This window comes from Panthera pardus, unplaced genomic scaffold (assembly GCF_024362965.1).
Source record: "Panthera pardus isolate Hobbes unplaced genomic scaffold, ASM2436296v1 HiC_scaffold_15, whole genome shotgun sequence".
Classification (NCBI taxonomy): domain Eukaryota; kingdom Metazoa; phylum Chordata; class Mammalia; order Carnivora; family Felidae; genus Panthera; species Panthera pardus.
In genome coordinates this window covers 4,796,901-4,821,882 of record NW_026526710.1, presented here as the reverse complement: position 1 = coordinate 4,821,882, position 24,982 = coordinate 4,796,901, and the positions used below count along the sequence as shown (strand labels likewise).

General features: G+C 43.3%; 1 protein-coding gene across 5 annotated transcripts in view; it reads left to right on the top strand.

Annotated features, from left to right (window-relative positions):
• The window catches only part of HECTD4 (HECT domain E3 ubiquitin protein ligase 4), a 189,799-nt gene that overhangs the window by 74,863 nt on the left and 89,954 nt on the right, over positions 1–24,982 (top strand). For all 5 annotated transcript variants that reach the window (XM_053902041.1, XM_053902039.1, XM_053902040.1 and 2 more), the window contains exons 8-13: positions 8,844–9,036; positions 12,745–12,903; positions 17,219–17,332; positions 18,047–18,187; positions 23,393–23,625; positions 24,012–24,157. In XM_053902041.1, coding sequence (XP_053758016.1) covers positions 8,844–9,036; positions 12,745–12,903; positions 17,219–17,332; positions 18,047–18,187; positions 23,393–23,625; positions 24,012–24,157 — 986 coding nt within the window. The remainder of the gene's footprint in view (positions 1–8,843; positions 9,037–12,744; positions 12,904–17,218; positions 17,333–18,046; positions 18,188–23,392; positions 23,626–24,011; positions 24,158–24,982) is intronic.

Here is a 24,982-nt window from a genome sequence, read left to right as displayed (position 1 = left end):
TCTCAAAAATGAATAACATTAAAACAAATTTTTAAAAAATAAAACGCTTGAGCCAAAAAAGCGATAGGTCAAGCCTGTGTGGCAATATCTGGATAAGAGTTGAATCTGGAGGAAGGTTCATTGGTCTATTCTCTATTTTTACATGCTTGAAATTTTTCATCAAATAAAAAATTAAGCATCACCAGCCTCTAGTTTAGCAGTTTCTAAAATGCTGATTTGGGAAGCTAAACACAGATATCTGTGCCTATGGTACTTTCACGGAATGGAACACCGTACAGCCATTAAAAAGAACGAGGCTGATCTGCATAGACCAAGCAGGTCAATTTCCAAGTTCTGTCGTTTAGCACAATAAAGCTAGGTTCAGAACACTGTATTCCGTACCTGCTATAAAAAGGTGGAGTTGGGGGTGCAGGTTCCTTCTGCAAGTGTCCTCCTACATTAACAGCTTTCCTCTAGACGGATCGTTCAGCACAGCATACGGATACATCAGAGGATATCCTGTCTGCGGGGGGGAGAAAACCCAAAAAACTGCCTTGACCCGTGCCCGCCTCCAGTCCCCTGTTTTTGGCTTCCCTTTATAGCACTACTCTTGAAAGAGTTTATTCTTCCTGTTTTTATGTTCTTTCCTTCCATTCTGTCTTGAGCCTGCTCTAGTCGGTCGTGTATCTTCACCACATGCCACCAGAGCAGTTCTTCCACGTTTGCCTGGGACTTGCACCTTATGGAGTTCGAGGTCTACTTTGTGTCTTTTTCCTTGACCTTTTAGCAGTATTTAATTCTTGAAACGGCTTTCTCTTGGCTTGTGGGACCTCCCATAGGACTTCTCCTGCCAGTGGTTACTCCTGCCCTGCCCCACCTTCCCTACTTCTCGACGATTATGTGCTTCCGGACCTATTTCCGGATGCCTTCTGTCGCTGCCTGCTCTTACTCACTGGCTGGTCTCCTGTCGTGTAGCTGTAAACACCTCTATCTACTGCTGGTGCTCAAATCTGCTGCTCAGCCAGAACCTGTCCCCAGAGCGCTGGCTGCATATCGATGTGGGTGTTTGTTTGTACGTGCGCAGGATATGAGACTCTTCCAGTCTGATCATCACCGCAAGCTAAATGTGCCCCCAGCCACACTTCTGGTTTTACCCCAGAGCTGCTCTTCCCGCAGGCTTTCCCTTTTCAATTGATGGCATCGGTGTCCTTCCAGTGCTGGCAAGAGACCTTTACTGTTCCTCTTTAGACGTTTGTTTATTCTGAGAGAGCACACACAGGGAAGGGGCAGAGAGGGGGAGAGAGGATCCCGACCGAGCAGGCTCCGCGCTGTCAGCACAGAGCCCCACAAGGGGCTCAGGCTCACAAACCGTGAGATCATGACCTGAGCTGAGCTCAAGAGTCGGGTGCTTAATTGACTGAGCCACCCAGGTGCCCCCAAATAAGTAAACTTTTATAAAAGGAGAACTTGGCTAATAGCATTGAATTCTGCTGGGAAAGTCAAGATTGAGGCTGAAAGAGGTCTTTGGGTGGAGAATATGGAAGTTCTTGGTGGTAGCCTTAACAGGAGCAGCTGTGGGGGTTAGGAGGGGTGAAGCCAGGTGCAGTTGGTCAAGTATGGTGAAGAGGGTAAGACGACAAGAATAAATCTCTCCAGAGGTTTGTTATGAAAAAAAGGCGAGAAATGAGAGGGAGGTAGTGGAGTGGACCGTGGGGACGTTGAAGTATTTTTAACTTTGTTTTTAAAATTTTAAATGAACAGATAGTAAACTCATCTGCTTCAAGACTGACAGATTATAGGGCTTAACCTTAGACCTCTGATAAATGGCCTTGGCCAAACCAGACAAAAACTCGTAAAATGAGGGCTTTCAACTAGACGATTCGAACTTTTAGCCCTGATATTCTCCCCCACCCCCTCCAGCTTTATTGGGGTATTACTAACAAAATGGTATACTTTCAAGGTAAAGATTTGACGTATGTGTATATTGTGAAATGGTTACCATCGAGTTAACACCTCCGTCGCCTCGTGTGTTCACCACGTTTGTGTGTCTGCGTGTATGGTAGCGTTAAGATGTAACTCTTAGCAACTTCTAAGTTTATGATTACCTATAGTTACCATGCTGTACATTAGATCCCCAGGACGTATTCATTTTCTAACTGAAAGTTTGTACCCTTTGACCCACATCTCCCATTTCTCCCACCCTGCAGCCCCTGGCAACCATCATTCTTTCTGTGAGTTTGACTTTTTATCTTCTGGCGTGAGATCATAAAATGTTTGTCTTTCTCGGGCTGACTTATTCGCTTAGTATGATAGTCTCAAGGCCCATCCGTGTTGTCACAAATGGCGGGATTTCCTTTTTTAAAAGGCTGAATGCTGAACTTCATTTTCTGATTCACAAAAGCTTTTGGTTTCTAAATAGTATAAATATTTGCTACTTAGATGTGGCTGATGATAATCATTAGAAAGGATTAGGTTTGCTCTGAATTATGATTTCACCCAGATACTTGGAAGTACTGGTAAATTTCTCTCCAAATTTAGTGATAGTTATATTGTTTTGAATACATTGTTTTTAAAAATAATCTATTTATGGGGCACCTGGGGGGCTCAGTCGATTAAACATCTCTTGATTTTAGCTCAGGTCATGATCTCATAGTCATGAGATCCAGCCCTGCGCTGTCCACGCAGAGCCTGCTTGGGGTTCTCTCTCTTTCCCTCTTTTTGTCCGTCTCCTGCTTGCACGCACACGTTCTCTCTCTCTCTCTCTCTCTCTCTCTCTCAAATGTTAAAAATTTCTAGGGGCGGCTGGGTGGCTCAGTGGGTTGAGCGTCCGACTTCGGCTCAGGACACGATCTCACAGTTTGTGGGTTTGAGCCCCTCGTCAGAGCCTGGAGCCTGCTTCGGATTCTGTGTCTCCCTCTCTCTCTGCCCCTCCGCAGCTCATGCTCTGTCTCTGTCTCAAAAATAAAAACAGTAAAAAAAAATTAAAAAATTTTTAAATCTATTTACATAGTTATAAAATTCAAATGGTACAAAAGTCTCTCCTTCACCTTGCCTCCTGATTCAGTTTCCCTTGCTGCAGGCAAGTAACGTTAACACTTTCTTCTGTATACTTCCTGAGATAATATGAACGTGTACAACTACGCATGTATAATTTTTTCCTTTTCTGTTTTTACACAAATAGTAATTTGTTATACTTTTTTTTTTTAAGCTCTGTGATCAACGTGGGGCTTGAACTCATGATGCTGAAATCAAAAGTTGCATGCTCTACCAGCTGAGCCAGCCAGGCACCCACACTCCCAATTTTTTTTTTTAAGTTTTTTTATTTTGAGAGAGCGAGCACACATGGGAGGAGCAGAGAGAGAGAGGGAAAGAAGAATTTCAAGCAGGATCCACTGCAACATAAGCTTGAGGTGCAATATGGGGTTCAGTCAAACTCACGAACCGTGAGATTGTGACCTGAGCCCAAATCAAGTGTTGGATGCTCAACTGAGCCACCCAGGTGTCCTGGTATTTGGATTTTTAAAAAAAATTTTTTTAATGTTTATTTTTGAGAGAGAGAGAGAGAGCATGTGCGTGAGCGAGTCGGGGAGGGCCAGAGAAAGAGGGAGGCAGAATCTGAAGTAGGACCCCGGCTCTGAGCTGTCAGCACAGAGCCTGATGTAGGACTCGAACTCAGGAACTGTGAGATCGTGACCTGAGCCAAAGTCAGACACTTAACCAACTGAGCCACTCAGGCGCCCCACTGGTATTTGGATTTTATTCCAGGGGACAACGGAGAGCTCAGAGAGTTCTGAGCAGGATCTGGTTTTAAAAGTTCATGGTAGCTTTTGGGTCAAGAATAAAGCAAGATTTAAAGATTTGGGGCGCCTGGGTGGCTTAGTTGAGCGTCCGACTTCGGCTCAGGTCATGATCTCGCGGTCTGTGAGTTCCAGCCTGGCGTCGGGCTCTGTGCTGACAGCTCGGTGTCTGGAGCCTCCTTCGGATTCTGTGTCTCCCTCTCTCTGCCCCTTCCCTGCTCATGATGTGTGTGTGTGTGTGTGTGTGTGTGTGTGTGTGTGTGTGTGTGTGTGTGTGTCTCTCTCTGCCAAAATAAATAAACATTAATTTTTTTAAAGATCCTTTAAGAGATTAACCAGCTATGGAAGAGACCACATATTAGTTTTATAATCAGGAAAGAAATACTAAAAACCTATTTTTGGAACCTCGACTACCACCAGTGTTCTTCCTTGTCAATTTTTACGAAAAATCAGTGGAGTTTGATCTGCAAAATAGGCGTGTTGATACTTAAGATTGAGGGAAAGCTAAAGGATTGAAGCCTGGCTAAGGTAAATAGGTAATCCTAGCAGGACTAACTAACTGGCTGTGCTTGTCTCAAAATGATTTCTTACAAACTCCGAGTGGAATAGGTAAGTAACCATTACATAAGGTAGACTATAGAAATATTGGAGTATGATGGAAAGAAATGGAATGGAGTAGATACCCTGCCTAACTGAAGCTATTAATATGAACAAATGTCTGACTTTGGGGGTATTTGAGTTATCTTCTGCTCAACAAGCGACCTCAAAACTAAGTGACTCTCAGCAGTAACAACTTACAGGTTGATGGGGCTCAGTATGGTGGTGGTTCTTCGTGGCACGGAGGAAGCTGAGGTCATACTTGCAGCCTCGTTCAGCTTGGAGCTTGACTGGGGCTGTCATGTTCACGTCGGCCTCTCATTCTCCATCTTTTCAAGAGCACAAGTGCTCCTCTAGCCTGTGCTAGTGTCTTGCTTCAGAGGGCCAAGCCCGGAGTCTGCGTGGGAGGCAACTAGGCGAGGGCCTGACTCCAGGTTGCAGCTTTCCCCTGGGGCCACCAACGTGATAGCCTAGCGCTTGGGGTCACGGGCTTTTGACATTCTCCGACACTTAGATTCTGGCCTTTAAAACTACAGAGTAACTAAATCTCCTTTTTTTTTTTTTTTTTTACCTTTTCAGAACATATTTTTTACATCTTTTGTTCTGAGTTCTTCCTGCTCCCATATATACGTGCTCTCTATAAAAGGCTGTTCTTTAGATAGACTCAGTGACCATTTTACTGCTATTTTGTCCTCTTTATGTCCCTTCTGAAAGATATGGTCAGCATAGTAATGGACATGCTAGGTCCCTTCTCTTTTCCCCTGGGTTTATTATTTCCTTTAAATTGTGATCTGGATGACTGAGATACCCTTCATTCGTCAGTATTAATTCTGCACCCGCTCTGTTGCTTTGTCTGGGTAGCGGGGTAACAGGCCTTTGTTTTCAAGGAGCTCACATTAGTGTGGGGAGTTCGACAATAGGAAAGTAAATTAAGTAAATAAGAACAAAACCATCTCAGCTAGTGAAAAGTAAAGGAGGCGAGAAAATAAGATGATGTGACAGTGAATGGGGTGGAGGTGGGGAGCCACTTTGGTTTACCTGGCAGATCCGGCCTTTCTAAGGAAGGACATTGGAGCTGAGACCTGAATGATAAGCCACCATCCATCCTGATGGGTAGGGTGACCAACCATCCCAGTTTGCCTGGGACTGAGATTTCTCCGGTCATGGGACTGTCAGTGCTGAAACTAGGACATTCCCAGGCAAACTGAACAGTTGCTCAATCCAGGAAGAGGGAACAGCAAGTCCCAAGGCCTAGAGTTAGGAGGAAGTTTGGCATTTTAGAGGCAGGACAGAAGGCCAGTGCGGTCAAGGGTGTGGTGAGAAAGGGTGAGCAGAGGCAGGCGAGGCTGGGAGGTCTGTGAGTGACAGGCTATGTGGGCCTTGATGGTAGTTTGGGTTTAATAAGCCACTGTGGGGTTCTGAGACTGGAAGGACGTTTTGTTTACGTTGGTGAATGATCATTGGCTGGGTGTAGAGAGGAGAGCATAGGGTGCCGAGGTAGAAACGGGAGGCCAGTTGAGAGGCTGGTTCAGCCCTCAGGCTTGAGATGATGGTGGCCTGTGCCTGGGAGGCAGCCAGGAGGGAAGCTTCTTGGCACCACTAACTCTCGCTCTGCTTACTCCTCTCAGCCTCTTCCCCTCCTTTCTAGGTCAGTAGCTTTTCAATCCTGAAGAGCTTCTTTGCCAAGCAGAGGTTCCCAGATTTACCATTCGTACGCCACACCGCTCTCCTTTTTGCTTCCCCGGGTGCTTTATCAGTTTCTCCGTGTTTTCAGACAGTGACCCGACTAAGCCACCCAGGCGCCCCGCTTCTCGGTATTTTCAAAGTACTTGAACACAATGGTATAGTTTTTTTTTAAGGTCTCCATTGATTTTCTCATGGGGCCAGATTGGGTAATGCTTTTGAATGCCAAGCTTAGAGTGACTGATTTTTATCTTGGATGCCTTTGAAGGGTTCTTTCCAGAGTTGTGTGACATAAATAGAGCTATGCTTGGTAAAAGTTGCTCTAGCATGGTGGGGGGGAGGGACGACATGGACGTGTTAAATTTTCAGCGACAGCAGGCTATTTGAGAGGAAATGCCTGGGAGCGGGAGGCAGTCGGAGATGGTGGGACTGAATCTCAGTAGCAGGGATGGGTCTGTTTATAGGAACGTGGGAGTCATACCACGAAGAGGTGAGATCGGATTCAAGCGAGGACGCTGGTTTGTTTATTCAGCAAGGCATTGAGTACGTCTGAGTGCTGAGGAGGTTATGGTGAACAAGCCAGGCCGAGATCCCTGTTCTCGGGGACCTGGCATTCGGTCGGGGTGGGAGGTAAAAGAGTGAATTAATGAGTAAGATAGCTTTAGAGAGCGGTAAGTGCCATGTGGATAGCAAAACAGGGTGACGTGCTCTGGCCTGGGGAGGGGGGAAGGAGATTATTTTTAGATCAGTAGTCAGGGAAGGGGTCTTTGCGGAGGTGGCATTCTACCTGAGACCTGAGTGATTGGAAAGAGCCAGCCACGAGAAGATGTAGGGACAGAGTGTTCGAGGCAGAGGTCTTAGACACCAAAGGTTGGGTCTAATCCTAGGCAAGCTTCTGTTTGAGTAAGTGGAGATGGGGAACCAAAAAATAAGAGAGTAAGGAGGGTGGGGACCGTGTTGGTTCTGCTCACCAGCAGAGTACCTTCCACACAAGTAAGGATTCATATTAAAAAGACACAAAACAGGATCGTGTTCCGGAAAAAGAAATGGCAACAGCACAGCCCACATGGAAGACAAGGAAGAGGTCCATGGTTATGGTTTTGGTTTTAGGTTATGCACGGACCGTTCAGCACATCCACTTATTAGAGGGGGCCAGGTTAAGTCGCTATAAAGGGGGAGGAAGTAGGGGCGAGGAAATAGAAATAGCATTTTTTGGACTCTCCAAGAACTCCTCTCTCATATCACTTGTGACTGTATCCTAAGAGTCTCCCCCACTGTGTGCAGCCTTCCCTGGGAATCTTTCCTGGCTGTGCTTCTGAACTTGCTTTCTCTTCTCTGTTGCCAGCCTTTTACATTGGACTCCTTTGCCTTTTGTTTGCTTCTGTGAGCCTTGCCTCTCTGCACTCCTATTCCCTCTGGTCTCTGTACCTCACAGCTGCAGGCCAGTCCCACCCAGCTTTGCTGGTGGCATCAGTGTCTGAGGCTCCAGCCAGATCCAGGAGCCTGGGTCTGGAAGGGGGCAGAGAGATGCCGAAACTGGAGGAGATGTAATTTGAGGCATTTGCCGGTGAATGGAAGTGGAGAAAAGGCATGGTACTTCAGTGGGCCACCCAAGTCTTGTGTAAGGTCTGTGTGTGCTTGAAACCACGGAGAAGGAAGACCATAGGGAGACTGACAGCCAGATAACAGCGCAGAAGGGCCTTAATTAAGGGAGCAGTTAGGGGACAGAAGAGGAAGAATTAACCTTAAACTGCATGAGGTGAGTGCACTTCTTCCTCTGAATTAAGAGGAAAGGAAGGATAAGTGAAGCTGGATACAAAGATACTGGAGTTGGAAGAGAGATGAGTGGGAGAAACTTCTAGTAAGTGGTCTGGATCTTTTTAGCAAGAAAGACAGGTAGGTGCTCTGCTTGAAGTCAAGCTCGAGATCGGTGCAGGAATTTTGGAATCCTCACTGCAGAGGTTCTGCTGGGCAATCAAGTGTTGAAGGAAGGACTGGCGGGCACCAGCAAGGATCCAGCTGATGTTGGCATGTATTTTTTAGCAGACAAAGTCTGCCTTCCTCCAGGATTGCTGTGCAGTGCCCAAGCAGCTGGGGCTAATGTTAACTGCTGCTCATACAGAATTTGGATTTTAGCCACTAATTATATTTCAAGAAGACATTATCTTCCTGGTTATACTTAATAGCGAATCAAAAACTGATTGATTTGTTTTCCTCTCCTCTTACTTGTACCTGTCAGAAGCTTGTAATTAGCGAGAGCTGCCTGTGGAATTCAATATAAGGAATTCTAATCAACCTTTTGCAGATCCTATTAAACTTGGCTCCCTGCTTTTAGAATCTGTGCTGTTATGAAAAAGGAAAGCTCTTGAACTTAGCACAGCCTTTCTTTTGTTCTCAGTAGTTTCCATAGAACTTAAGTTTTGAGGCGTACATCTACTCAGGTGCAGGCTTTGGAAATACGTGTTTTTTTCTTTTTTTTTACGTTTATTTGGAGAGACAGAGTGTGGGGGTGGGGTGGGAGGGGCGGGCACAGAGAGGGAGAGAGAGAGTCCCAAGCAGACGTGGCACTGTCGGTGCAGAGCCAGATGTGGGGCTTGAACTCACGAACCTCGAGAATCATGACCTGAGCTGAAATCCAGAATCGGACGCATAACCACTTGAGCCACCCTGGCGCCCCTTTGGAAATGTTTTCGAGCAAACGGATCGCGGTGATAATTCTCAAGTAGAAATCTGCCGACTTGGGGGAAACCACTATCTCTTAAGGGCCTCTTTTTCTTTAACTACTAGGTTGAAAATGGTGTCTATGTAGCCAATCCGCTTCAGGAACGTACAATTCTAATGAGAAAAGAGGGCGAATCTGCAAAAAGCATTAACGAGATGCTTCTGAGCAGACTTTCACGCTACAGAGCTTCTCCATCCGCAACGCTGGCTGCCCTCACAGGCTCCACCATCTCCAACACTCTGAAAGAGGACCAAGCAGGTATGCTGCCCCTCACTTACACTGCTTGCCTTGTGTAGCTCCATTCAGCTGTTGACATATATTTTAAGACTTAATTAATTTTTTTTAAATTTTTTTTAACGTTTATTTATTTTTGAGACAGAGAGAGACAGAGCAGGAACGGGGGAGGGGCAGAGAGAGAGGGAGACGCAGAATCGGAAGCAGGCTCCGGGCTCCGAGCCATCAGCCCAGAGCCCGACGCGGGGCTCGAACTCACAGACCGCGAGATTGTGACCCGAGTTGAAGTCGGACGCTTAACCAACTGAGCCACCCAGGCGCCCCTAAGACTTAATTTTTAAAATTCTTATTTTTATTTGTTTTTAATGTTTTTTATTTTTGAGAGAGAATGTGTGTGAATGGGGGAAAAGCAGAGAGAGAGGGAAATGCCAAATCCAAAGCGGGCTCCCGGCTCTGAGCTGTCAGCAGAGTCTGACGCGGGGCTCGAACTCACGGACCACGAGATCATGACCTGAGTCAAAGTCGGATGCTTAACCGACTGAGCCAATCAGGCGCCCAAGACTTAATTTTTTTAGAGCAGTTTTACGTTCACAGCGAAATTGAAAGGAAGGTAGAGAAATATCCCATAAACCTCCCGCCCCCACACACGTACAGCCTTCCTCATTATCCGGAGGTGGTACCTTTGTTACAGTTGGTGAACCTACATCGAAACAACATTATCACCCAAAGTCCATAGTGTATTCTTGTTCACTCTTGGTGGTTTGGACAAGTACATAATGACATGTCTTCATCATTACAGGGTTATACACCGTAGTTTCACTGCCCTAGAAGTTCTTTGTGCTCTAGCTATTTATCCGTCCTCCCCCCAGTCCCTGGCCACCACTCCTTGTAGTCCTTGTAGTGTTGCCTTTGCCAGAACGTCCTATAGTTGGAGTCACACAGTATGTAGCCTTTTCAGATTGGCTTCTTTTGTTAGTAATATGTGTTTAAGTTTCCTTTATGTCTTTCCATGGCTTAATATATTCAGCTTGTGATTAGTGAGAGTCTGCCTCTTGAATTTGGGTAGTACTTAAAAAAAAGTGTTTTTTTTTTTTAATGTTTTATTTTTTATTTTTAAGAGACAGACATAGTGTGAGTGGGGGAGGGGCAGAGAGAGAGGGAGACATAGAATCCGAAGCAGGCTCCAGGCTCTTGGCTGTCAGCACAGAGCCCGACGCGGGGCTTGAACCCATGAACCGCGAGATCATGACCAGAGCTGAAGTCGGATGCTTAACTGACCGAGCCACCCAGGCTCCCCTTGGGTAGTACTTTTTCTTGAATGCTTCCAGTGTGCCGTACAAAGCGCTTTGCTTCACATAGTTCACCCTTTTATCTCCTTCCAGTCATCCATTTTCTTATTCCAAAGCAATACATGTTGTTGGTGTGGATGTAAATTAACGTGAATCTGTAATAATTCAAAACTGCTCTGTCTTTATAGATACCTCACTACTGTTAATGTAAATTGACTTCATGTTTAGCATATGATTCATAAACATAAAAAGCTCATGTTTAGCAGCGTCCTCACTAAATACAATCTTGGTCAAGCAAGGAAGAGGCAAACCTTCCACAAGATTACTTTTTCTAGAATTTATCATTTAATGTTTGTACTTTAATATTTTCAAATAGATAATGCCTTTATAGAGTTTGAAAGTAAAAACAATATAAAAAGGCACGTGCAGAGAAATCTTACTGTATCATCTTGGCATATTATACATTTTGCTCCCACACTGCCTCCTGTAGCTAACTATATTTATTAGTTTTGACTTACAAAATTTCTTTATGCAAATACAATTAAAGACAAATTTATGTGTTCTTATTTTCCTCCTTTTCTTCATCAAAGGTAGCCTACTAAGCACACTGCTGTGTACTTTTAAGAAGAGTTCTTAACTGAACTAAGCCTTTGAGAGATTCACGAACGTACATGAACCTCTTCTATAACCTCTTAAGTGTATCCATCTCGATTTTCACCAGATTTTCAAGGTCATCTGTGACCAAAAAAGTTAAGAACCATTATTCTTGACGAGTTTACAGATTAAATATCAACCATGTGACTCCATAACAAATCCTAAACTGGAGTAAAAGATGAGGCTAGAAAATACGCCACATGTAGAAAAATACATCTAAATTAATATGTTTAATGAATTTAATGCAATTTTATGCTTTAATCCTTTTATATATTGAAATGTTAAGAAGAAGGAATCTTTGTGATTATAAAGGTATCTGATTACTTGTTAGTGTTAGAATTTAAGGCTAGAATTTTATTTTCACAGGTCTCTATTATATCAAATATAAGTAGGGAAGTTATTAATAGTTGTTATAACTTAGGTATGCAGATAATTTGAATGGTAGAAGTACTTTGTAGAGGACAGTCCTTTTTCTAAAATAAACAGCTTCCTGACCAGCTGAAGGCTTGATCTGGGTTTATCCCTTGGGAGAAAATTGAATCCTACCCTGTGAACAGTAGAAGTGCTAAAGCAATCTTTGTTGGAGGAGAAAATATGGGAGACATCAAAAAGAAAACTCAGAAGGCAAGGTTATATTTAGAATTCTGTGAAAACTGTTACTTGTATTTAAAACCTGTGAGTTCCTATGTTTATGTACAGTCTCTGCATATTCATTAACGTGATGTTGCTGCATAAAAATTCACCAGTTATTAAGCTAAGTGACTTCTGACAAGCCAGCATTCATAGGGTCTAGAATGTTTTATTCTGCGATAAACTGATCCCTATTACCATGTTGATAAGATGTCTATTAAAATATCTTGGTGAAAATATTCTGCTCACAGAGTTGCTTATTTTCCAGTCATTGCCCCTTTTAGGTTTCTTGTGGAAATTCATGCCCCTGAATTTATTTCCTGAGTGAAGAATATACTTGTTGAGGATTTGGAGTTTTAAAAAACGGAGCTGTTTAGAAACAAGCATTCAAAACAAATATCAGACACATTAGGTTTGCTTTTCTCATGTAAACCATCTAAAGACAATTTGACATCTGCCTAGGCAGTTCTATTTTGTGCCCTGAAGGCTCCCTAGGTAAAGCATTCTGACTGATTTAGGAAATCCTTAAATTTGCATTTTCCAATCGGCCAGTGAGGAAGAGAGATTAGCGTGTATTTTATACCTCTTGATTAGAAACAATAATTATTTGTTGAATGATAGTTTATGTCACCGACCCTAAAAAATAGAAAATACGTAATGGGTTATCCTAAATCATGCAGGTGTAAAATTTGATATTGTGAAAGCATTTGTTAACTAGATATAGGTCGAAATTTCTGGCTGGCCTCATGTTCAGAGCGGTTTGTAACCCAAACCCGTGAAGAATTTGTTCTGTATAAAATGGAAAGAGGTCTATTGGAGTGCAGTTTCCCAGAGGAAACACAAACAGAAGGATTCTTCTTTCATTTTGAGATTTAGTCCATGTGAGGATTCATTCTTTTGAAAGAAGTTTTGAGACATAAAGGCGTATTGAATATTGGGAACACCTTTGAAAATGTTCGGCTCATGCAACGGGGGGGGGGGGGGGGGGGGGGGGGGTCTGGGGCCAGGCTATGGAGCCAGAAGATTATTTCTCCTTAGCTTACCACTTCTTGCTGTGTTTGCTGAATCCGGATATAGCCTTGTTTGAATTTGGGGCCCCCTCGTTATGCTCTAATCAAATCTGTGTGTTAAACACCACTATTTTCATCCCTTTCACCAGCAAATACTAGCTGTGGGCTGCCTCTGAAAATGCTGCGGAAGACACCCATCTATACGTGCGGCACGTACTTGGTGATGCTGGTCCCACCGCCAGGGGGCGCCGGCAGCTCTGCCACCCGTTCTCTTTTCGGTGGGACAAGTGGTTTGTCGTCTTTAAAAAGTAAGTGTCTTTGATCTGTGGCACTTTGCCCAATTTGTCTCTAACTTCGAAATTTAAGGCTTTTCTGGGTGCCTGGGTGGCTCAGTCGGCTAAGAGTCCCACTTTGGCTAAGGTCATGATCTGACGGTTCATGAGTTGGAGCCCGCATCAGCTCTCTGCTGTCAGCGCAGAGCTCACTTCAGATCCTCTGTCCCGCTGTCTCTCTCTGCCCCTCTGCTCGTTCGTGTTCTCTCTCTCTCTCTCTCTCAAATAAATAAATGAAATTTAAGGCTTTTCTATTAATGATGTTAAACTTTGTTAAAGTTGTTTGCAGAAGCTATTTGATACCAACACAAAAACTTATCAATACAGTCATAGGATAGGGGGAATTAAAAATACAATTTTTGTAGACGATATAATAATATACTTTGCAAAACAATCCTGTAAAATTGCTAGAAATAATGAGTTCAGGACAATTTTAGAAAACACTCTGTGGGGCGCCTGGGTGGCTCAGTCGGTTAAGCGTCCGACTTCGGCTCAGGTCACGATCTCACGGTCTGTGAGTTCGAGCCCCGCGTCGGGCTCTGGGCTGATGGCTCGGAGCCTGGAGCCTGCTTCCGATTCTGTGTCTCCCTCTCTCTCTGCCCCTCCCCCATTCATGCTCTGTCTCTCTCTGTCTCAAAAATAAATAATAAAACGTTAAAAAAAAAAGAAAAAAAAAAAGAAAAAAAAAAAGAAAACACTCTGTTGCCACAGTATTTACTGATGACCCAGCAAGAGCTCTACCCAGTATGAATAGAGTTCCAAAGCTCTTAAAGAAGTGTGTGAAGTGCCTCCATTTTAGGGCACGTAAACAAAAGGTTAAGCAAAAAATTTGGAACTTAATTTGGAAATTAATGTTGTCAATTAAGTGTATGTGTATTTTTTATAAAAGAGGGAGGCATACTCTATAAAGTGTTGTGATTTTGGCTTCAGAGTAGACAAATAGTTAAATGGAATAAGACGTAGAATCAAAATCAAGAATCAAAAAATATTTCAGGGCGCCTGGCTGGTTCAGTTGGTAGAACATGCCAACTCGATCTTGGGGTCGTGAGTTCAAGCTCCAGGTTGGGTGTAGAGATTACTTAAAAATATTTTAAAAGAATGTTTCTTTTACATGGCCATTTTCTAACTTTCTAAGGGACATCATTTGACCCATCTGAGCCTCAGGTTTCCCACCTACAAAGAATAAAAGGATAGTATCTCACACTGTTGTTTGATGATCATATGCAAGAAAGTTATGTTAGAGTTTTTATAAAAAAAACAAAAACCCGAATGTTTCTTTTATATACGGTAACAGTTTTTCTTTGAAATTTGTTTAGAAAAATAAAATGTTTTAAAATCTGTTTGTTTTCATTTCCCAATATTTTCATATTCTGTGCTCTTAAAATGATTTGCTTACAGCTATCCCAGTAAAGGATTATATTTCACATGTAGACTTTTAAAAAGGCATTTTGTACTCTAAGCCTGAAGATGTAAATTGGACCTCAGCAGTTGATACAAAATCATTTTTCTAATATCAACCTTTGGGCCATTTCAATTAGTTGCATGTGTTTGGGATTTAGATATTCATAATAGCTCAAAACTCTTTCGCCTGTAGAATCCAATTGGTTGGACTTTTTCTCAACAGCTTGTTATCTCTGGCAGTTCATGTGACCATAGTGTCCCCTTTAGCTCTTGAATAAATGATGTAAATTTACTGGTAGTCTTTTTTTTTTTTTTTTAATACTAGCTTTATTGAGATCTAACTTACATACCATAAAATCCATACCTTTTAGGTATACTGTTCACTGGTTTTTAGTATATTCAGAGTTGTGTAACCATTACCACTATCTAATTCTAGAACATTTTTATCACTCCATACCCATTAGCAGTCACACTCTTTTCTCTCCTCACCCCAGCCCCTGGCATCCATCAGTCTTTCTGTCTATATGAGTTTATCCCTGGCCTTTTCATATTGATGGAATTATATATATGTTTTTGTGACTGGCTTTTTGTTTTTAAGGTTCATCCATTTGGTAGCACAAAATGATTACTTCATTCCTTTTTATGGCTAAATTATATTCCATTGTATGGATAGACCCCATTTTGTTGAAATTTGGATTGTTTCTCCTTTCTTGCTATTTTGCATAATGCTGCTATGAACATTCTAGTACAAGTTTTTGTGTGGGCATGTCTTCATTTCTCTTGTGTGTATACATAGGAGTAGAATGTTCGTCATATGGTAGCTATATGTTTAGCCTTTGGAGGGACTGCCCAACTGTTTTCCAAATGCATCATTTTACATTCTCATCAGTAACGTAAAATGGTTCCAATTTCTCCACATCCTCACTGACATTTATTTTCTGTTTTTTTAAAAATCTAGCCATCCTAATGGGTACGAAGTGGTATTTCATTGTGGTTTTGATTTGCACTTCCCTAATGACTAATGATGTTGAACAGCTTTTCTTGTGCTTCTTGGCCATTTGTACCTCCCCCTTGGAGAAATATCTATTCAGATCCCTTGTCCATTTTTAAATTGGGTTATTTATTTACCATTAGTCTTATTAAAGTCTTTTTTTAGTCTCTGGCATGGCTTTTTCACTCACTTAAAATTGGCCCCATTTGATTAAAGTAGGACTTCACAGCACCATTTTTTTCATGAGGCTATAGCTTACATAGTCATTCTATTCTAGTCCCAACAAATCCGTAAATACGTAAATTTCTTCTGTTTCCTGTTCCACATTGGTCACTGTGGAGCCTACACCATAAGTGGAAGAACTGGTGCTTGCTTTGAGGAGCTCCTCGTCTGGTCGGGAGAAGTGTTGTACATGTGTGGAACAAGGGGAAAATGGTACACAAGGCCGTATCACTGCCTGAGCGGTGGGGAGACGAAGTGCTGTAGGATGTGAGAGAGAGGGTCATTGTGGAGTGAACTAGGAAGGAGATCCGTCCTGAGGTCTTGGGTTTAAGTTGTGCAAAATAGGTATTATTCACGTAAGTGGCCAATGTGGGGAAACCCAATGAAAAAGAGATCTGGGGCAGATGATTTGTTACGGTGCAGGTTGGAACAACAGCATGTAGAAAATACGGTACAGTTTAGAGTATAGCTTGAGTCTGGCGTAGTGAGGACCTGGGTTACAGGGGGGATGGGAACAAGAAAGAGGAGCTTAAGAGACAGGGCTAGAATTTTACGTTTGAAAACGGAAAAGAAATGGTCATAGCGAGTACAGCTGTGCTGGTGTAGAGCCTGTGGAAAGGTTTTAACTCATTTAATTTTCACGATAACTACGTAAGGTGGGTGCTTCTCTAATCTCTACTTTGTACGTGAGGAAACGGAGAGGTTTGGTAAATTTCCCGGGGTCTCGCAGAACTGGTACAACTGGAATTCAAACCCAGAAAACCCAGAGCCGTGCCTGTCATCACCATGCTATCCTATGTTAAGAGAAAAGGCCAAAGTGTCTCCAAGTTCTAGAGCCAGTGCTTGGAGGGACAGCATCCCAGCTCTGTTTGAGTGTCTGCTAACCTTTGTTGAGTAGCAACTGTATATAAGATATTTCTCGTTAGTGGTATTTCCTGGTGATGTTAGTGAGCGTAACTCCTCTTGGAATTACCCTTTTGATAATCTGTATTGAAAAATATATGCAAAAGTTGCCATTTGAAAAACACTTTGAGAAATATGGCTATTTTTTAAAGTTTATTAAAAAATTTTTTAGACGTTTATTTATTATTGAGAGACAGAGCATGAGCAGGGGAGGGGCTGAGAGATGGGGAGACACAGAATGTGAAGCAGGCTCCATCCAGGCTCTGAGCTGTCAGCACAGAGCCTGACGTGGGGCTCGAACTCACAAACTGTGAGATCATGACCTGAGCCGAAGTTGGACACTCAACTGACTGAGCCACCCAGGTTCCCCAGAGTTTATTTATTTATTTAGAGACAGCATGTGCATGAGTGGGGTGGGACAGAAGGAGAGGGAGGGGGAGAGAGAGAGAATCCCAGGCAGGCTCTGTGCTCTCAGCTTGGGTCCAGTGCAGGGCGTGAACCCACGAACCATGAGATCGTGATCTGAGCCGAAACCAAGAGTCGGCTACTTAACTAACTGAGGAAAAGTATGGCTCACTATTTAAGAAGATGTGACTGTTTTCTTTTTTGTGGTCTTACGTGTGTATTCTGTCTCCTCATTGTTCCCACCAATAGGCAACAACAACAAAAGGTGTGAGTTTTGTGAAAGTCTTGTTAAGAGCCTAAAGTTTAAACTTTGAAAAGTAGGCCATCACCGTAAGGCTTATTAAACAAGCTTAATGTTTGTTTCCAAAGTCCTTGCCTCTAGCTTGGTGTATAACATTTCGGATGGTCAGTTCACAAGTCGCGCCGATCTCATAGATGCTGCTGGAAGCTCGCTTGGGCGTGGTGCTCTTGTACCAGGATTGGGTAAGACGTGTCCGTATTTCCCTGGAAAATTCAAAATTTTAGCAGTTTCTCGCAGAAAAGTCTTGTCATTTCCCTGTGGTTTCTATTTTCCTTGCAAGAAAGAATTTTTTGATACTGTTTAATTTTGAGGATCAATGTAAGAAACTGCCATAGGTGAAATTCTTCCACATAAATTGCTATTGAAGATACTGTCCATTAGGTTGTATGATGGTGCCCTTAACAAATTCCCCTCAAATTCATGCTGTAAAAAAGTTTATTTTCCATGAGGAATCAGTATGCTCCTTATTGTTAGGAAATGAACATTATGTAATATATTGGATTTTCTCTTTGCTTTGGCTCCTAGGAAGCTCATACCTAAGTTTGGGCTTGGTTACTAAGGCTCTTATTGGGTGTTAATGTTCATAAGTCCTGGTTTTGATTTAAGCCACTCAAATCCTTTTTGGAATTAAAAGGGTCACATATAAGTCCGTTACCAAGAACTGTCTGTTTCACAAGACTTACTCCATTCTCACGTAGGAGTTAAGCAAAGTAGAAATGGAGTCCTGCCTTCATGCTGATTCCTTCTAATGCTTTGCCAAACAAAGATATGGGAATTAGGGGTATGGATTGTCAGCGGTGGGGAGAATCGCCTTTGCATTCTGTAGCGGTGCTTTTGGGAAGTCTGTATACAGGCCGATGGTGACTTGACCGGTGAATACAATGTGCTCTTTGCAGGTGCCTGTTACGATACAGTGAACAACATGCTGTGGACGTGCTCAAACGATTATATCGATCAGTGGTGTAATCCTGGGAACCAGGCCTTCCATTATGTCTGCCAGAGACTTGGAGTCAGCCACATCATCACAGAGCCCAAAGGTGAAGTGCACTCATGGTCTTATAGGAAAAGACTTTTCCTTCACGAAATAAATTAGGAGAGAGCACAGCAGTACTAGTAAGTGGGAACATAGGCCAAGCGACAAAATGTGTCAACAGCCTTCCCACTTTGAACTTAGAAACCTGACATCCTTGCTGCCTGGTTGGTTTGTGATTAAATAAACCTGTAAATAGAGGATTTGAGGTAGTCCCATAGACTTTAAATTTTTTTTTTAGTGTTTATTTTTGAGAGAGAGAGAGACCGAGCATGAGTGGGGTGGGGCAGAAAGAGAGGGAGACACAGAATCTGAAGTGGGCTTCAGGCTCTGAGCTGTCAGCACAAAGCCCAATATGGGGCTCGAACCCACAAACCGCGAGATCATGACCTGAGCCAAAAGATGGATGCTTAACCGATTGAACCACCCGGGCGCCCCAATCCATAGAGTTCTTTAGAGCAAACTGTTACATCACTCTGAAGTTGTCAGAACCGTGGTGCAAAAAATGATGATTTGTAGTTGCCATGGGTTATTTGGTGTTTTAATGTTTTACACTGATAACTTATTTATAAACAAACTTATAATTAGATAGAATTAAGTATGTATTAATAACTTAAAAGCAAGTGGCTTCAAGGTCAGGTACAGTGGTATAGAAGAGCACATCCTCCTCCCTTACAGTAACGGTGACAGGGACATAATTACCAAGAGCAACTATTTCTAGGCTCTGGAAACTGACCAAAGGCATACACCAAATTGAGAAGCGAATCCTCATAAAACCACTGAACTTTGGGTAAGAGAAGCGGAAGTCTGTGGTATTCTCAGCTGGGATGGAAGCTCCCGTCCTCCACTGTAATTTTGGTCAGTGCAGTGACCCCCCCAGGGTGTGGCGGGTCATGTCAGTGACCCCACCGGCATGGGGCAGATCATGTCAGCCGGCAGCTTTGCTGCCGGAGGAGGCTGACTCGATTTGGAGCAGAGCGTGGAAAAGACTCCTGCCCAACCCCGGTGCCAGTAACAACACTCGTTTGCGTGGCATGCCAGCTGAGAAGACCAGTGGCTTAGCTGGCCTGAGGTTGTGGTTTTGATGAGGGCGAGCAGAGAGCCAGCGGACTAGCCAGAGATGAGCTCCTGAGATCCGGGTCGGGAGAAAGCTGCACGGGGCCTTGGTAAGCTACCTGCACATCTGCAGGTAGAAGAAGTTGGAGAGGACCCAGCGTGTTCACACAGGCCTGGCCGAGCACGAGCCTGTATATACCTGTGACGATGTGAGAGGGCCCGACAGAAATCCAGGGCAGAACTGAAAGCTGTATGAGCCTTGACGTGCTCTCCCCAAAAGAGAGACCCAGCCAGGGTGGCTGACCTACCGGCTCAAAGTGTTTGAGCACAACCTTTGACTCAGACTAGGTGACCCCTAGGAAAGCAGGCTTAAAAATAAAAACAATAATGAGAGTAAACAAGTGAAAGAAGGTAAAAACGTAGAAACAAGAATTAAAAAAAACCCAAACCAAACAAATTAGTAGCTACACACTGCAGACACAACTCAGAAGTGGGACTTAGCAGATAAAGACTAAAGTAGCCTTTCATACATATACTGAAAGATCAAAAGGAAACCCTGTTGAAATAGATGACTTAAGAATAGAGAATGTCAACAAATAATTTTTGAAAAAAGAACCAGTTGGAAATTCTGGATTTGAAAAGTTCAGTGACTGAAGAGAAAAAAAAATCATTAAGAGGGCTCAGCAGCAGGCTTGAGGTGGTGGGAAAAATAAATCCGCAACTTGGACCTAGCTGGATAGAGTCTTCATATTTGAAGAACAGAAAAGGACACTTCTGGGGACTACTGGTCAGGTATTTTATAGAATGTCCTTCGGTTTGGGTTCATCTGATGTTTTCTCATTTTTTTTTTTTTAAGTTTGAGAGCACATGCATGTGAGCAGGGAAGGGGCAGAGAGAGAGAGAGAGGTGGGGGGGGGGAGGGAGGGAGGGAGGCAGGGAGAGAGAGAATCCCAAGCAGGCTCCATGCTGTCCGTACAGAGCCCCAGGTGGGGCTTGATCAGCGAACCTCGAGATCATGAACTGAGCAGAAACCCGAGTCAAAGGCTGAATGGACTGAGCCACCCAGGTGCCCTGACGTTTTCTCATTGGAACTGAGGTTTTAGAGAGGAATTCCAGAGGTGAAGTGCTTTTCTCATTACATCCTATCACAGGGTTCATAATGTCAACAGGATTTATTATTATTAACCATGTTAAAATTGATCAGTTGGTTTAAATGCCAGCTTTCTTCACTGCAAAGTTTCTATTTTTCCCTTTCCAGTTAGAAGCCAGTCATTAAGCCCACACTTATGGGAAGAGGAATTAGGTTCCACTTCCTGAAAGGAAAAGCATCAAAGATGGGCACCTGCGTGGCTCAGTTGGTTGGTTGTCTGACTCTTGGTTTCAGCTCAGGTCATGATCTCACAGTTGATGAGTTCAAGCCCCAAGTGGGGCTCTGCAAGGAGCCTGCTTGGGATTCTGTCTCTGCATCTCTGCCTGCCCCTCCCCGACTTGGGCCTGCTTTCTCCCCAAATAAATAAACATTAAAAAAATCAGAATTTGTGGACATATGTTAATTACCACAGTAATTAATACTTTGAGGAAGGTGATACTTTGAGGCTCTGCAGTTATCTAATCAGATTTTTTATTCTTGAGATAGTTTTGGTAATTTGTGTCTTTCTAGAATTTGTGCATTTCATCTAGGTTTAATTTTTTTTTAAATGTTTATTTTTGAGAGAGAGAGAGAGAGACAGATTGTGAGTGGGGGATGGTCAAAGAGAGAGGGAGACACAGAATCTGAGGCGGGCTCCAGGCTTGAGTTGTCAGCACAGAACCCGATGCGGGGATTGAACTCAGAAACAGTGAGATCAGACCTGAGCCGAAGTCGGATGCTCAACCAACTGAGCCACCCAGTGCCCCTAGGTTTGATTTTTTTTAAATGTTTTTATTTTTGAGAGACAGAGCATGAGTGGTGGAGGGGCATAGAGAGAGGGAGAGAGACAGAATCTGAAGCAGGCTCCAGGTTCCGAGCTGGCAGCATAGAGCCCGATGCGGAGCTCGAACCCACAAACTGTGAGATCATGACCTGAGCCAAAGATGCTTAACTGACTGAGCCCCCCAGGTGCCCCTAAGTTTTCTTATTGTTGGCATAAAGTTGATCATGCTATTTCCTTAGAATTAATTTTCATAGTCAGTGGTAATGTTTCTACTTATGTTCCTGCTTCCGGTATGTGTGTAAATTTACTAAAAATCATTGAATTGTGCACTTAAAATGGGAGAATTTTATGGTATGTAAATTGTATCTGGATAAAGCTATTGGGGGATAAAGAAACAGCAAAAAGAAGAAAAAAGTCAACTATATATCAGTGCCTCCCTAATGATTCTCTCCAAGCCTCTTGCTTGGAGACTTTCTCTCTAGACTATATATTCACCTCCACTTGCATATCTGATCGATATCTCCAGCTTGTCAAAAACAGACTTCCTGGCTTTCCCCTTCTCCAAATCTATACCTGCTGAATCCCCTGTGTGCTAGTAGAGGGATCACTGTGCCTTCATACGCTGAGCCCACAAATTTAGGGTCATCTAAGACTTTTTTTTGACACCTCATATCCAAATGGACATCAGCAAATCCTGTCCGGTCCTACCCTCAAGAGGTATCCCAAATCCAACCATTTTGCACCACCCGGACTGCACTACCTCTTGCCTAGGCATTGGTTTTACTTTGCCAGATTCTCCTAGTGGCCCGCTCACTGGTCTTCCTGCTTCCTCCACGGTTGCCCTCCACCCCTGTAGGTTCGTTTCCGCCCCGGCAACCAGTCTCAGTGTCAGGAGTCAGGTCTGTCCCTCCTCTGCTCAGACTCGTCCACCGGCTTCCCATCTAACTCAGCATAAAAATCAAAGACCTTATTTATTTGGGTAGGTCCCAGAGGCTAGCTTTCTGAAAGTCTTTGGTGAGGATGAGTAGTATTAACCCGAATTCTATTGTCCTAAAAGCAAGGGACTCAAAGACATAAAAGAGAACTGGCCCTCCAGTTAATATACAATTGAAAAGTTTAGTTTTGGCCAAGTTTACCTTCTCTTTGGTTTTCCTTGAGTCCTTCCTCATAGTCCCCAGTGCCCACCAGCCTTTAGCAACTCCAAGGTCCCCCTACCCAGGCCTGCCTCTCCCAGATTGCTGCTTTCCTGTTCCTGGTAGGCAATTAATTTCAGCTGCTTTAAGGGGGAAAAGCAGGGTTGGGTTTTTTTGTTTTGTTCTGTTTTTCACTCTGCCTGTTTAGATTACTTTCACATCCATTTCCTGAATGGCTGTGACCGTCCATGGGCTGTTTATTATTGTGTAAGAGGATGCTTGTGAATGCTCACAGTTGAACTGATGGCTCTCTAGGTTGTGGGGACTGAGATAAAAATGTTGAGGTACCGTGGGAGGAGATATTTGTGGACCTGGGAGTGGGGATGCGGTGGGGGTGGTGTTCCATCACAGAGAAGTCATAGAAGGTAGATTTTACTAGATTGGTTGCAGCATGGCCTCTGAGCGGAAATGACCTGAATGCAAATCCCAGCTCTATACTTAGTATCTGTGTGACCCAGGGCGAGTTACTTAACCTCTCTGACCTTGATTGACTCCTCTACAAAACAGGGCTAAAATAGTCTAAGTTTATAACGGTATTGTAAGGTAACGCATGTAAAACAGCCTGTTGTCCGGCATATAAAAAGGGCTCTCTAACTGGTTAGTCACTTTTGCCCTTTAAAAATGGGGATTTCCTAGGGGCGCCTGGGTGGCTCAGTTAAGCGTCTGACCACCTCAGACCATGATCAGGCCATGATCTCGCAGTTTGTGAGCTCGAGTTCCGTGTCGGGCTCTGTGCTGACCGCTCGGAGCCTGGAGCCTGCTTCAGATTCTGTGTCTACCCCTCTCTCTGCCCTTCCCATGCTCTGTCTCTGTCTTTTAATAATAAATAAACGTTAATTAAAAAAAAAAAAAAATGGGGATTTCCTAGCGTTTGCATTTTCGCCCCAGCACTCTGTGGCAGGGAAAAGGATTCTCCAGAGGTAGTAGAAGAGACGGGAGCCAAGATCCTCTGTCCTAGTATGTGTGTTCCTTTTGTAAGTCAGAGTTCTGCTCCTTGGAGGCCACCCACGGAGATGCCTTTCCTCACTGAGTTTCTTTTTCATTTTCTAGAAGAGGCTATAACCACGAATGAGGTTATAAACCAGTTACTGCACCATGTGGGTGCGATGTGCATACACCAACTCAATCTTCTTGCCACCAACCCCAATCTTCCAATCACAAGTGTCTTGGGCAAGCAGCATCCAATCGAAGCCCACCATCTTAGCAGTATTTGTGACATTATGGAGAAGGCCATGGTTAACGGAGATACTTGTATTATACGCTGTATTCTCGTTGTCTTTCAGGTAAATGCACCGTTTCGACGTAAGATAATAGAGAAAAAGAAACACAAAACTTGGTTTCAGCCAGCTAATTGCCACCAAAAGAGAAATTTAATAACATTCCCGTCTTGCATCATAACCACACTCTAATCCTGTAATTAGAATGATAATCATATTCGTTGCACTGCAGTTAATGGAGTACTGCTATATACAGTGAGCTATAGCTCACTGCAATTAATAGATGTAAAATATTTACTATAATTACACTATTACACAATAGAAGAGAGTGTGGTGAAAAATCCACCTGGATGTCTGTTCATAAGAGTATCTACTCTGTGCTTTTTTCCGTAGGGATAATTTTATCCCTAGTAGAATAAGCATTTTTAGATCTACCCCTTATGTTTCCGTAGGTGGTATTTAAATTTTTCTTCAGCCCACAAACCGAAAGAAACCGAGACATCATTCGACGGTCTGGATTGCTGCTTTGGCAGTTGTTGATGGCACCAAAGGATCAAATTTGCCCTGAAATTCAGAAGGAAGTCTGTCTTGCCATCAGGTAATCATGATTTTCTTCATGCTTTCTGCAAAATGCGTCTCCTGTGCCACCCTCTACCCTCTGTACTCTACTGGCTGGTAGCCTGGAAGTCTCTGACCTCATCCCATAGTCAGGGCCTCGTGCACAGGGGATAATTTGGCCAGAGAGGGCTTGTGGCCCCACTCCCAGAGGCCCCAAGCCACATAACTATGTGTCCTCATCTTACCTTTTGGATTTTAAAAGAAAGAAACCAATTTTTTTTAACTCTTTGATTGGATATTTTGATGGTTTGCAAGTGAAGGTTCCTGTCATTTGTGGAGAGAGTGTCCCAAAGCGACTAAGAAGCCAGTCTTTTGGCAGCCGGCAGACCTGGGTTCTAGTCCTTGCTCTGCCACTTACTAGCTCGGTTTCAGGTTTCCTTTTCCTTAGCTATAAAATGGGCATAAAAATAACACCTACTATGAGAGTTTGTGAGAGCTTCATAAAATGCAAAGTACCTTTTAAATTCTGCTTAAAACCTAAAACCTTGTTAGAGAAGAGGGCAGAATATATGGGCCATTTTCTGTTTGTTATTATTTAATATTGTTTAATATTGTTTTCCGAGTGCAATGAACTGTTATCCAGGAATATAGTTTTAATGTGACCAAGTATAATTTAGTGACCAAGGGACAACTGAATGCTTGGTCTGCAAGAACTGTGTGATAGGGGTGAACAGAGAGGGAGGGGATTTTTTTCCTTCCATAGTTGATTATGCTTTGGGTATCTTTTGTAAGTTATTTAAGTTTTTTTTTTTTTAAACGTATGTTTATTTTTGAGAGAGAGCGTACGCGCGCGTGCTTGAGAGGG